General features: G+C 46.5%; 1 protein-coding gene across 2 annotated transcripts in view; it reads left to right on the top strand.

Annotated features, from left to right (window-relative positions):
* Positions 1–5,995, top strand: part of OPLAH (5-oxoprolinase, ATP-hydrolysing) — a 48,238-nt gene extending 42,243 nt beyond the window's left edge. For both annotated transcript variants that reach the window (XM_066578721.1, XM_066578722.1), the window contains 3 exons: positions 2,204–2,364; positions 4,683–4,780; positions 5,660–5,995. In XM_066578721.1, the coding sequence (XP_066434818.1) occupies positions 2,204–2,364; positions 4,683–4,780; positions 5,660–5,809 (409 nt within the window). In that variant the 3' untranslated portion in view covers positions 5,810–5,995. The remainder of the gene's footprint in view (positions 1–2,203; positions 2,365–4,682; positions 4,781–5,659) is intronic.
* Positions 5,996–13,775: the final 7,780 nt, after the last annotated feature.

Genomic DNA, 13,775 nt, shown 5'->3' with positions numbered 1-13,775 from the left:
GAGTGGATTACGCAATTCCGACCCACTGTGAGTGGAATTGGGTAATCCAATGCGATTGATCTGTGTATTACCGCGGATCAGAAGCATGCGGAATCCGTAATTCCTATCCGGTCATGTGAGACCGGCCTAAGGTAGATCGCTACCTTTTTTTCACGTGACCGGGGACCGCTCAACGAGGCTACCCGTCACTGCTCCAGGCTCTCGGTGACCGTTGGTCGCTGGGAGCAAGGAGATTTTAAATTTCCTGGGCTCCCCGACTCCTGCGCATGTGTCCGATGTTTTGCCGGCGGTCGCATGCGCAGAATCCGGGAAAGTTCACGGAAGAAGATTGTGTCGGGGCGCAAATACGGAGGCCTCCGGCAAAAAGTTTCATCTCCTCTCACCGATCGCATCAGTGAGGGGAGATGAACCTTCACCTTTTTTTTACTTTTACGTGATCACCATTATCCATTGGATAACGGCGAACACGTGATCAGGAACCACTCACCGCGGCCCCCCGTGAAATCTCCAGGCTCTCGGCTAAGTTTTGTAGCCAGGAGCAGGGAGATTTTAAATTACCACGGCTTTTGCGCATGCACCTGCCATATTGGCGACGGGCGCGTGCGCAGAAGCTGGGGTAAGGTCCGCGGATAAATCCGCGGGCCTTAGGTACGTCATTTCATCCTCCCTCACGGATATGATCCGTGGGGGGAGATGAAACGCAAGTTTTTTCAACTTTTTAAAACTTTTTTTATTTAACTTTTTGCACTTTTTTTTTTTACTTTTTACCCCTTTTTTATTTTTATTTTTTAACTTTTTGCACTTTTTTTTTACTTTACATGATCACTGTCATCCATTGGATGACAGTGATCATGTCCCCAGTGACATCCCTCTGCTCTTGGCTACACATGGCAGCCAAAAGCAGAGGGATTTTGAATTTCCCGGGGCTCGAGCCCCTCTGTGCACGCGCCCGATGTCAATCATCGGGCGCGCATGCGCAGATCGGGATTTCAGGTCCCGGGACATCGGGACATCGCAGAGGACCGGGGGTGAGTATTTTCACCTCCCCTCATGGATCAGATCCATGAGGGGAGGTGAAACCTTACGTTTTTTTTACTTTTTCAACTTTTTCGCGATCGCCGCTATCTAATCGATAGCGGCGATCGCGGGCCCGGGGACCGCTCACAGCGGTCCCCGGTAACACCTCCTGGCTCCCGGCTACCTTCAGGAGCCAGGAGATTTTAAATTTGCCGGGGGCTCCCGGGCTTCTGCGCATGCGCGTGACGTCATCGCCTGGCGCGCATGCGCAGAAGGCCGCCGGCGGGTCCGGGAGGACGAGATCTCCGTGGGACACTGCCGACAAGCCGGGTAAGTAATTTCAGCTGCCCTGGTGGAGCCGATCCAGCAGGGCAGCTGAAGAACTAACTTTTTTGACAGTTTTCTTTACTTTTTTGCGATCGGCGCTAGCCATTGGCTAGCGCCGATCGCAATGCCGGGGGGGACTGCCCGCATCCTGGGATGACAGCTCCATGCTGTCGGCTACCTGCGGGCACCGACAGCATGGAGCTGTCACGTCCTCAGGCCAGTGGGCATCAATCCAAAGAGGATGCATAAAACTACGTCCTCTAGGATTAAGGCCCACTTTCTGAGGACGTAGTTTCCCGATGGGGCAGTCGTTAAGGGGTTAAAGGGTTAATCACAATGGCACCTCATGAATTTCATCTGATGTTCCACCACTTCTAATTTACATAATTTAGCAGCTCCTTCTACATCTTCACAACTGACTGGCCTGGTATGTGACTGTGTAGTCACTGGTGAGTAACGGTGATAGTGATTGGTGGAAGCCTTCAGTGAACACATCTAGAAGCTCCACCCCACAGACACATTTAGAAAAGGACAATCCCTTTAGACCAGTGTTTCCCAAACTCCAGTCCTCAGGGACCCCCACAGGTCATGTTTTTAGGATTTCCTCAGTATTGCTTAGATGATGTAATTATTGTCGGTGCCTCAGACATTGCCATAAGTGTTCTTACTATAGGAGATCCTGAAAACATGACCAGTTGGGGTTCCTGAGGACTGGAGTTTGGGAAACACTGCTTTAGACTCTTAATAGTTTACTCCATATCCCCATGAGGATGCATCACAAGGCAGTTGGAACATAACTGAAACCTTGGTGCCCGATGTTTCCCCTACAAGCTCTTTGACCTCATGTCTCTTTCTCTAGGTACCCGGTAGTCCTGAAGCGCTTCCAGTTACGCCCGGGCTCCGGCGGTCGGGGCAGGTTTTGTGGAGGAGATGGAGTCATTCGGGAGCTGCTGTTCAGAGAACCTGTCATTTTGTCAGTTCTCACAGAACGAAGGGTGTTCCAACCATACGGCATCCGAGGTGACCTTATGGAGGATCCTTTTCATCCTGCCCTATTACCTTAACCCCTTGGTGACTGGCCTATCTTGGTCCTAAGTGCATGATGATTTTTATGGGATTTTTCATCTCTATTTTTCAAAAGCCAAAACCTTCCTGTTGACACGGCCGTATGAGGGCTTGTTTTTTGCACGGCAAGCTGTAATTTTTATTGGTGCTACTTTTGGGTACATATAATGTATTGCAAGATTTTTTAATTCTTTTTGGAGGCCAGGGAGAAAAAACACCTCAATACTGCAATTGTGTATATATATATTTTTTTAAGCGTTAATCATACCACATAAGTGACATGATAAATGTTTTCTGCTAGTTGGTACAATTAACGACAATACAAAAACTTTAGGTTTTTCCACTTTCGCACTATAAAAGCCTCCCCCCTTTTTTGTTTCTTTTTTGGAAAAGTTTTTTTTTTCATTCAAAGTCCCGCAATTTTTTATTTTTCCACAAACTGAGCTCTGTCAAGGCTTGTGTTTTGCTTGATGAGCTGTAGTTTTTATAGGTACAATAAAATTGGGGTACATACCTTTTTTTTATTACTCTTATTGCATTTTTTTGGGAGAGGCAAATTTAACAAACTAACTTTTTTTTCTTTTACAATTTTTTCCGTGCAGCATAAATAGTGTGTTCAATTTATTGCACAGGATGTTACAGATACGATGATATCAAATATGTGGGATTTTCTGTTTATACAAAGAGGGGAAAGTTCACAAAAAATGGGCTTTCTTGTTACTTTTTAAGGTATTTTTTTTTTCTTTACTATTTTTATTTTATGACCCTAGAGTAGACTTGAACCAGAAAAGCTATGTTAATGCATTGCACTAGGCCCAGATGCTATTGTCAAGCATCCAATTGCCATGACAACCCATCAGCCCTTCGTGGTTACATAGCGGAGGGCCGATGACATCACAGTGGGTGTGTGCTCCCTCTATGAACCCTTTACATGCCGCGATCTACATTGAACGTGGTATATGAGTGGTTAACAGGGAGGATTGGTGTTCTCACCTATTCCTGCTGTTTCACTAGGAGACTGGCTATCAGTCACAGCGCCTGTGGGATGGTGCGACTCATTCTTTGGGATGGCTCGAGCTCAGAAGTAAGTGTGTGACCTGGTTCGTTTAGTATCATGTGCCCAGGATGTCAACTTATGTCCTGTGGCATGAAGGGGTTAAAGGGGTATTTAATAGAGATGAGCGAGCGTACTCGGAAAAGCACTACTCGCTCGAATAATTTGCTTTATCCGAGTATCGCTGTGCTCGGGTCTGAAGATTCGGGTGCCGCTGCGGCTGACAGGTGAGTCGCAGCGGGGAGCAGGGGAGAGCGGGCGGGAGAGAGGGAGAGAAAGATCTCCCCTCCGTTCCTCCCCGCTCTCCCCTGCAGCTCCCCGCTCCGTGCCGGCACCCGAATCTTCAGGGACGAGCACAGCGATACTCGGATAAAACAAATTACTCGAGCGAGTAGTGCTTTTCCGAGTACGCTCGCTTATCTCTAGTATTTACCCATCTTAAGCCTTTATGTCATATATGCATGATATACCCTACATACCTGATATGTCCAGGTCCCATCTCGGGAATCCTCACCAATCTATTTGGAGAACAGGAACTACCCAGCTCATACTCCATGCTCCAATGCTCAGCTCGTTTCTTAAAGGCCTCCATACATCTTCAACAGCTGTTGGCCAAATGATCGTTCATCCGAAGACTGTGTCCCCAGCTCCCTCATGCACATGGATGTTCTGGTCAGCTGAATGCTTATATGTTTAAAGAGGCAAGTCACAGCCAAACAGCTCTGGTGCCGGCTTATCTCCCATGGGATAAAAGGATCAAGTATTAAAATTCTATGTCCCGATCTGCTTTTGTGCCGACATATTTTTTTCCGCATAAAGTTGAGCCAACGCCATTTACATCAGAGTGTCATCCGGCCCCATTTGCGGTTTCAAACAATTAAACACTAATGTGTACGGGGTCATTAGCTCTGATAGACTTTAATGAAAAATAATGAGAATTGGTGAACAAAAGGTCTCTGGGCACTTGTTCCCCTAATAGGTGGTTCTTGTGGGAATGCCATAAATGCTTAGAAGGGTTGTACCAGGATCACAAGTTATCCCCTATCCAAAGACGATCGGTGAGGGTCTCAGCGGGAAGACCCTTACTGATCAGTAAGTTATCCCTTCTCCTGTGGATAGAGGGTAACTTGTGATCCTGCTGTAACCCTTTAAGATGGGAATAGTCCTTCAACTACGGTACCTTTTATCTGTCTTATAATATTTGTCACATTAATTCTAGATGGCTCTCCTGGTGCTCCTGGGCTCAACCTCTTGCATCGAACTGAAGGGAAAACCATTAACCTGGGAGGAAAGACATCAGTATCATTAGAACCTGGGGTAAGAGAGTAACGGGCTAATCTGTATGAATTTACATTGCACTATTGCCCAGATTTTATGAGCTGCCTTCAGTCCTCTTCTGTAGAAGTCACACCCCGGCCCCTGGTGCTTCATGGGGTTTAAATGCCCCTTTGTCCAAGAAGAAGACACCAGTAGTATAAATAGCACATGGGTGGTGGGGTCCATGTCACAGAATCTGTATTGAGACCTAGGAGTTTCACAGAATGCCTCTGGTCTGGAATTGGTAAATTTGGTGGCTTTGCATTGATGTGACTCAAGGTTGAACAAGGCAAGACCCCTCATGTCCTATATTGACTCTCTGGCCCTATTGTAGACCTTAGAGAGATCCCGCGTTTCCCCGAAAATAAGACCCTGTCTTATGCAAATTTTTGAAAACCCAACTCTAGCAAGCAATTGCTCAGATTGAAGCGCTCAATGAACCAATCACAGCCATTCGATGCGGTGATTGGTTCATCGAGTGGCAGGTCTGATTGGTTGAGCCGCAGCGTTCAAGAATCATTCAGAGCAATCTACAAAACCGTTACTAGCAAATGATGCTCAGTTGGCGCTGAGGACTGCACGGAAACTTCCAGAGACCAGTGGGAGGGACCCAGATGGCACCTGCTAGTTGAGCATTTCTTTTTTTTCCCCCTCATGTAGCGTAGCTGGGGCTTATTCTGAGGGGAGGGCTTTTATTTCAAGCCCCCCATCCAACTTTGAAAATCCGAGTGGGGCTTATTATTGGGGTAGGTCTTATTTTCAGGGGAAACACGGTAGCAACAGCTCCACCAAATGTGTTCTTTTGTCCTCACCACACCTGGGACATTGCTTTGATTATGGTGAACAAAACCCATGAGTAATTCTCCTTTTCCTCCCCAGGACATATTTACCCTTCACACTCCAGGTGGTGGAGGATATGGCGATCACAATGTGAGTGATAAGACACCAATGCCTATAAAGAGTCAAAGCCACAGCTTTGCAGAGAGGGGAAGTGTCTATGATTACCGCATGGCTCAGGAGACTGTGTAAATCGTTACATGAGCCCGACCCACCGAGATTCACGACTGACCGATGTATGAACGATTAGAACAGGACTGGGGATCATCTGCCTACCGCAAGGGATACAACCACATTCCATCTGTGATAAGATCCGAGCTCAGTGCTGTATGTGATAACATATGGTAGAGATTTATTATTAAAACTGAGAATCACTGATTTTGTTCTCGCGTTCTTTCTATTGACTTCTATATAAATGGAAAAAATGTATAATTTTATATACTTTTGATTTTGATGTCAGACAAAAAAAAACAAACTTTGCCGGCATGTACAGTTAACCTACGCTGCAGACATGGTGTGGAAGTAGTCTCAGACTACACAGGATTTGTTGTAGTCTGTTGCCATAGAGACACACAGATCTGCAGGAAATTTTAAAAAAAGATATTTGATGGTTTGGAGAAATGATTAAAGAAAAACTGTTGGTTGCTAAGTTGGACATAGTCTTTAAAGCCCAAACAGGGGTGAATCCTATAGCAAATGATGCGTCAAAACCCAGGTATGATACGGATTTATGGAAACAATGGAGTAGGCTGCGCCATGCAGTGAATCCGCTAGCAAGCAGGATATAAAAGGCCACGGTTGGTCTGGATTTATAGAAACAGCCAAGTTGGCTATGCTATGCTGTTTTTATAACTCCCATAGAAGTCAACCCGAGTTGCGTAAATAATGTAGCAAGTCGCGCTGTTTCTATAGCGCAGGAGCCGCAGAATCGGAGTATCTTGCTGTGTTACAATGTTTCTGTAAATCCCATTGAGTTCTATGGTAGTTTCAAAAACAGTGAAGTGCTGCCTGCTCAGCTGTTTCTGTAATTCCCAACCACCTAATTAAAGGGGTTGTCTCGCGGCAGCAAGTGGGGTTAAGCACTTTCTGTATGGCCATACTAATGCACTTTGTAATATACATCGTGCATTAAATATTGGCCATACAGAAGTTATACACTTACCTCCTCCGTTGCTGGCGTCCCCGTCTCCATGGCGCCGATTAAAGCTGCTTCTTAGTCGCACGAACAGTCGCGCTTGCGCACCGCAGGATATTTTTTTTGTCTCCCTCCAGGCTCACGAGCTGCGTGCTGGCTCCTCCCTCTTCTCTGCGTCATCGTAGCTCCGCCTCCATCACGTGTTGCCGATCAGCCAAGGAGGTGGCTGTATCGGCAGTGGAACGCAGAACAGGAGAAGAAAATCCACGGTGCACCATGGGAGAAGACCCGCGGTGCACCATGGGAGAAAACCGCAGTGCATCCTTGGGAAAGGACCGGCGGCCATCTTTAAAATAAGAAAAGAAGAAGCTGCCCGAACGGGGATGCAGGTAAGCGTTTTTTTTTTTTTAAACTAACACAGGGATTGTTTTAAACGGGGAACAATGTGGGGGCATGTACAAAAAAATAATTTTTGAATTCGCAGCGGGACAACCCCTTTAACTTGGGTTGGGAGTAGTGTGGGCCTAAACTCAATATTAGGGATGAGCGAGTATACTCGCTAAGGCACTACTCGAGCGAGTAGTGCCTTACCCGAGTATCTCCCTGCTCGTCCTTAAAGATTCGGGGGCCGCCGTGGGGCGGGGAGCTGCGGGGGAGAGCGAGGAGAAACGAAGGGGAGATCTCTCTCTCCCTCTCTCCCGCCCGCTCTCCCCTGCTCCCCGCCGCGACTCACCTGTCAGCCGCGGCGGTCCTCGAATCTTAATGGACGAGCGGGGAGATACTCGGCTAAGGCACATTACTCGAACGAGTAATGCCTTAGCGAGTATACTCGCTCATCCTTACTCAAGATAAATGTGAGTTCCATAGGCGGGGCCCACACCAATTAGACTTCTATGGCATACTCCATTGATATGCCATAAAAGTTCCAATTGGGAATACCCCTTCACAGCTTGTTACACCCATCCCTTTGTCCCATTGTTCGGTCAGCGCTTGCCTATTACCAAACGTTCTTCAGCTCTCATACACACTAAATATCTACAAACAAATGCATAATGGTTCGTTGTACTAACTGCATAAAAATCCAAGGGGCACGATTTGATCAATGCATTTGTATTGGAGTGGCTGCCTACACTCCTGCCATGCATGCACTCCATTTTCCCATCTGTCCCTGGTGGTTCAGTGATAGTATATAAGCCAGGTACCCAGCTTTCCCATTTATGTGAAAGCTTTTTAGCCTAAATCGAGGCATCTATAGAGCTAGGTACCCTTGCATTAAGGTTCGCCGTGATGTGGCAGATGGGCATACATGGATTTGATCAAATTGCTCATTAATAACCTTGCATTTTTATGTGGTTAGTACAAAAACCCATTATGCATGTGTTTGCATATATTAAGTGTGTCGGGCGCTGAAGCACTTGCTTGTTACTGTATTTCTTGCAGCCATGGAGCATTGCCCACCTTCACATGTAATTTATTTGTTGGTTGTGCAGACTTTTATCTATATGCAGCTCTTGCCCATTAGTCATAGGATGTGTCATTACTATGGACGATATCCCCTCACACATGGAGAAATGCAAAGAGCAGCAGAGGACTAGAAGAGATCCGGTGAGCTAAGTGGACTGGGTCCTTTTTGTACGCACATTGGCAAAAAACTATCCGTCCCCTAGAAGTTGTCGGATGGAATGAAACTTTCTCTGTGTGATTGTAACATTGATATAAGTAAGTGAATACAATATCAGAGCAAAAGCATCATTTATTGTGGAGAGCTGACCCCTTGTAGGGAGGCTCCAGTACCCTGTTGTACCGCATTTAGCTTGGATACAAGATGTTATATGGGGGGGCATGGAGGCTCTAGTACCCTGTTGTACCGCATGTAGCTTGGATACAAGATGTGATACGGGGGACATGGAGGCTCCAGTACCCTGTTGTACCGCATTTAGCTTGGATACAAGATGTGATACGAGGGGCATGGAGGCTCTACTAGCCTGTTGTACCGCATTTAGCTTGGATACAAGATGTGATACGGGGGACATGGAGGCTCCAGTACCCTGTTGTACCGCATTTAGCTTGGATACAAGATGTGATACGGGGGGGGCATGGAGGCTCTAGTACCCTGTTGTACCACCTCTAGCTTGGATACAAGATGTGATACGAGGGGCATGGAGGCTCTACTAGCCTGTTGTACCACCTCTAGCTTGAATACAAGATGTGATATGGACAGGCATGGAGGCTCTAGTACCCTATTGTACCACCTCTAGCTTGGATACAAGATGTGATACGAGGGGCATGGAGGCTCTACTAGCCTGTTGTACCACCTCTAGCTTGGATACAAGATGTGATACGAGGGGCATGGAGGCTCTACTAGCCTGTTGTACCACCTCTAGCTTGAATACAAGATGTGATACAGGCATGGAGGCTCTAGTACTCTGTTGTACCACCTTTAACTTTGATACAAGATGTGATACCTGCAGGCATGGAGGCTCTAGTATACTGTTGGGCTGCCTCTAGCTTGGATACTAGATGTGATACGAGTGGGCATACAGTTTCCGTATGGTATCATGCAGCATATCGCTCCACATTTGCTGTAAAGGCTCCTTCACACTGGCAAGGGCGATATTGCGCCATGATTCACGGCCCAACATCGCGCTTGCCACCATGTGAAAGCCCTGTAGATGTGAGGCGTTTTTATGTGAAAACAGCCTTGCGTTAATGCAGGGTTGAAGGGAATCCCCGCTGCGGCTGTCACAGCCACGGCAGAGGATCGCATAGTTCTCCCATTGCCATGCAGGAAAAAATAGCTAATGTGAATGAACACATTCGAAAGAATGGGGTTCATATTTGCGTATCTCGCAATGCACAAATCTCGCACGATTTTCTCGCTAGGATGAAGGCAGCCTAACTGAGACATTTGTGTCAATGTTTCTACATAAATGCACAGAGCATGAGAAACAAACAAAGAGAATTGGAGCTCCGAGCACAGGAAGCGTATTCACAAACGAAAAGGAAATGCCACACGAAATGCAGGGGAATAAAAGGAACCCCTCCAAAATATCTCATACCTAACGCAGGAGGAAGTGCGGAACTGATTAAAGAAGATTAAAATCGATAAATCGCCAGGCCCAGATGGAATACACCCAAGGATACTAAGGGAACTAAGTGATGAGATAGCTAGGCCGCTATATCTAATATTTCTAGACACTATCAAGACCGGTGTTGTACCATTGGATTGGCGCATTACCAACGTGGTTCCAAGTTACAAAAAGGGGAGCAAAAGTGAGCCTGGTAACTACAGGCCGGTAAGTCTCACTTCAGTAACAGAAAAAAATTTCAATGGGTTTCTGAGAGACGCCATCGACGAGTACCTCCAGGAGAACAACAGAATAACTCCTCACCAGCATAGATTCATTAAGGGTCGATCATGTCAGACAAATCTGATCAGCTCCTACGATGAAGTAAGCTCTAAGCTGGACCTGGGAGAGTCTATCGATGTTGTATATCTGGACTTCTTTAAAGCATTTGACACCGTGCCTAATAATAGGCTAATATACAAAATAAGACCGCTCGGATTGGGTGAAACCGTGTGTAATTGGGTAAAGAATTGGCTCAATGATAGAAAGCAGAGGGTGGTAATAAATGGCTCATACTCTGACTGGGCCACAGTCACTAGTGGGGTGCCACAGGGTTCAGTATTAGGCCCCATTCTGTTCAATATGTTTATCAACGACCTGATAGAGGGGCTGCACAGCAAAATATCAATATTTGAAGATGACACAAAATTATACAATATAATTAATGCAACGGAGGACAATGTGCGGCTACAAACGGACCGAGATAAGCTGGAGGCTTGGGCTGAAAAATGGCAAATGAAGTTCAATATTGATAAATGTAAGGTTATGCACATGGGTAGGAGAAACGGATGTCACCCATATACACTAAATGGGGTACTGCTAGGGAAAAGTGATATGGAAAAAGACCTGGGGGTACTAGTGGATTTTAGACTAAACTGGAGTAACCAATGCCAGTCAGCTGCTGCAAAGGCAGATAAAGTCTTGGGGTGCATTAAAAGAGGTAGACTATTACAACTTGCTGCTGATCGGCCTCCCCTGCACCAGACTCTACCCTCTCCAATCCATCCTGAATGCAGCAGCCAGGCTCATCTTCCTGTCCAGCCACTACTTGGACGCCTCTTCCCTGTGCCGGTCACTGCACTGGCTGCCCGTTAAAAACAATTCAATTTAAACTCATTACCTTCATCCACAAAGCCCTCCAAAGCATTGCGCTGCCCTACATTGCCTCCCTCATCTCAGTCCATCACCCAGCCCGGGCTCTCCGCTTTAACTAAATCAGACTGAGTGCACATTAATTCGAAATTCTCATTCGCACTTCCAAGACTTCTCTAGAGCAGCATCGGTCCTCTGGAACGCACTACCCCAAAACTATTCGGGCAATTCCTGATTCACAAAACGTCAGGCATGCTCGAAAAACGCACCTCTTCATGGAGTTATACCATATTCCCTAAACAAAACCCCTCTGTACCCCCCTGATAACATGCACCCTGTCCGACTGACTGCAATCCCTGCTAGCTGCCATCAACCACGCCCTGCAGTCACACAGATTCAGCCGCTATACGGCTAAATGTCTGACCATTGTCTAGCATCCCTCACTCTCCACCTCGTCATACCGTGCACATCTCCAGCCCTTTACCTTCTGTATCACCCCATTATCTGTAGGATGTAAGCTTGTTGGAGCAGGACCCTCACCCCTATTGTCTCAATCAACTGATTGCTATGTAAGCGTGGTTTTTGTACTTTTGTCTTTCTGTATCCTCTGTTTTTGTAAGCGCTGTGGAATGTTTTCGGCGCTATATAAATAAAGATTATTATTTTCCTCCTCTCTTTCATTTGTTTTTTTTAAACATTTGTAAGAAATGTTTAAAGGGGGGAAATCATAAACTCTTTTAGCCAAATTTTCTATCTACTGGCACAAAAAGTTGTAATTTTGCGCATGAGCGATGCGGCTCCATTCATCTTCAGTGGGACTGCTAGAGATAGTGCAGCGCTTGTACTCAGCTATTTCCAGTGGCTTCATGCATGCTAGACCATCATTCCATTCAGTCTCCACAGTATTGAGGGGGCGCAGTGAGTCTGCAATGAGGACAAAGAGGGGGCACTGCACCCCAGTTTTCAAGATCAGCGGGGCTCTCAGTCATGAGACCTTCACTGATCTGACGTCTATCACCTATCCTAAGGTGACCAGATTTTACCAGGATCAAAGCTGGACAAAGGTGTGTGGTCAGGGGCGGAGATGATCACACCGTATGATTTCACCTCCGTCGTTATAAAAAGTACAGGGCTGTATAAAAAAAGAGGGATGCAATTACGCAGCATTTCTGCATCAAAAACACAGTCAAAATCCATACTATTGGTGCTTTTTTTAAACTGGAAATTACCAGTTGATACTATGCGCCGCTCCCCCTCACCACCTCCATTGGGCTCCCGCAGTCAGCGCTCCCCCGCTTCTGGCTCTCATCTGACCAGCGCTGCCTCTGACCAGGCTGATTTGCGGCTGATTTCCAATCTATATTCGCACCAATGGTGCGGATTTTGACTATTTTTTTGGATGAAGAAATGCTGTGGACATTCTGTAGCATTTCTGCCACATGTAAACATGCCCTAAGTCGGCTTGAGGTATGCTGCCTGCTGCCATGTGCAGAGCGGCCTCAGTAGTAATAGTGACACCCCACAGCAGCCTCAGTAGTAATAGTGTCCCCACAGCGGCTTCAGTAGTAATAGTGTCCCCCACAGTGGCCTCAGTAGTAATAGTGACCCCCACAGCGGCCTCAGTAGTAATAGTGACCCCCACAGCGGCCTCAGTAGTAATAGTGACCCCACAGCGGCCTCAGTAGTAATAGTGACCCCCACAGCGGCCTCAGTAGTAATAGTGACCCCCACTGTGTGCTGAGTAGTAATAGTGACCCCCAACTGTGTGCGCATTAGTAATAGTGATCCCCACAGTGGCATCAGTAATAATAGTGACCCCCACATTAGCCTCAATAGTGATAGTGTCTCAAATATTGACCCAGTAGTAATAGAGCTACCCATGAAACCAATATTCTTACCTTCTCTTGCTCTTTAAAGCACCGCAGCTCCTTCGCTTGTTGCTGCGGAGGGCATTAGTTTGTGTGCCTGTCCTTTTGAGGAACCAATGTGGAGAGGTCAAGGGAGGAGGATCATGAGTGCGCACATTGACGTCAGTGTGTGCATCCCCCAGAAGCGCTGGAGAGTGATTACTAAGCTAGGAAGCCATGGCTGGTAATCACCTACATGGTGACCCAGCGCCTCATAATCAAATTTTTGACAAGCGAATGATTTGGGACTGCGGAAGAAGGGCGCAGTAACATCAGTTCTTATGTAGAAGAAGGACATAACTTTAAAAACCGAAATTTTCAATAACCAATCCCTGCCTGACTGTCAGTTCAGTCCTCCCATCACTAGGTGTCACCAGGACGCTGACGTAGTAGATTTAAAAGAGGTGGTGTGGGGATTTGGTGGGGGAGGAGCATATTAACATTTTCCACACCACTTCTGCCCTATTCAGCAATTCCAGCAACCCAATTGGTTGTTTGGGTTGACTGATTCACAATTCCAGCAACCTGATTGGTTGTTTGGGTTGGCTGATTCACCAAACAGCCAATCAGGTTGCTGAAATTGCTGAATAGGTGTGGAAAATGTTAATATGCAGGCAGAAGGTTACAGACCAACCAATACACAATGTCTAATGTAGCCTCAAAGGAAGGGAAAATGGCTGAGGAGCTTTGTGAGACTATTTTATGTTCAGTTGTGGAAAGGCTGATAAATAATATCCTAACATTGGGGGATCTTGCAAGCTGACAACATACCCAGCCACAGTAACATACCCAGCCAAAATGCTCAAAGATATACTGGCGCCTTCTTGCCCACCGAAACAGAAGATTCCAACTCACTCTTGGGGTACCTCCATGTAGAATGGGGCATATTTGTAGTG

This window comes from Eleutherodactylus coqui, chromosome 9 (genome assembly GCF_035609145.1).
Source record: "Eleutherodactylus coqui strain aEleCoq1 chromosome 9, aEleCoq1.hap1, whole genome shotgun sequence".
In the NCBI taxonomy this organism is placed as follows: domain Eukaryota; kingdom Metazoa; phylum Chordata; class Amphibia; order Anura; family Eleutherodactylidae; genus Eleutherodactylus; species Eleutherodactylus coqui.
Note: the sequence above shows the minus strand (reverse complement) of the source record. Positions and strands in the feature narration are given on the sequence as shown.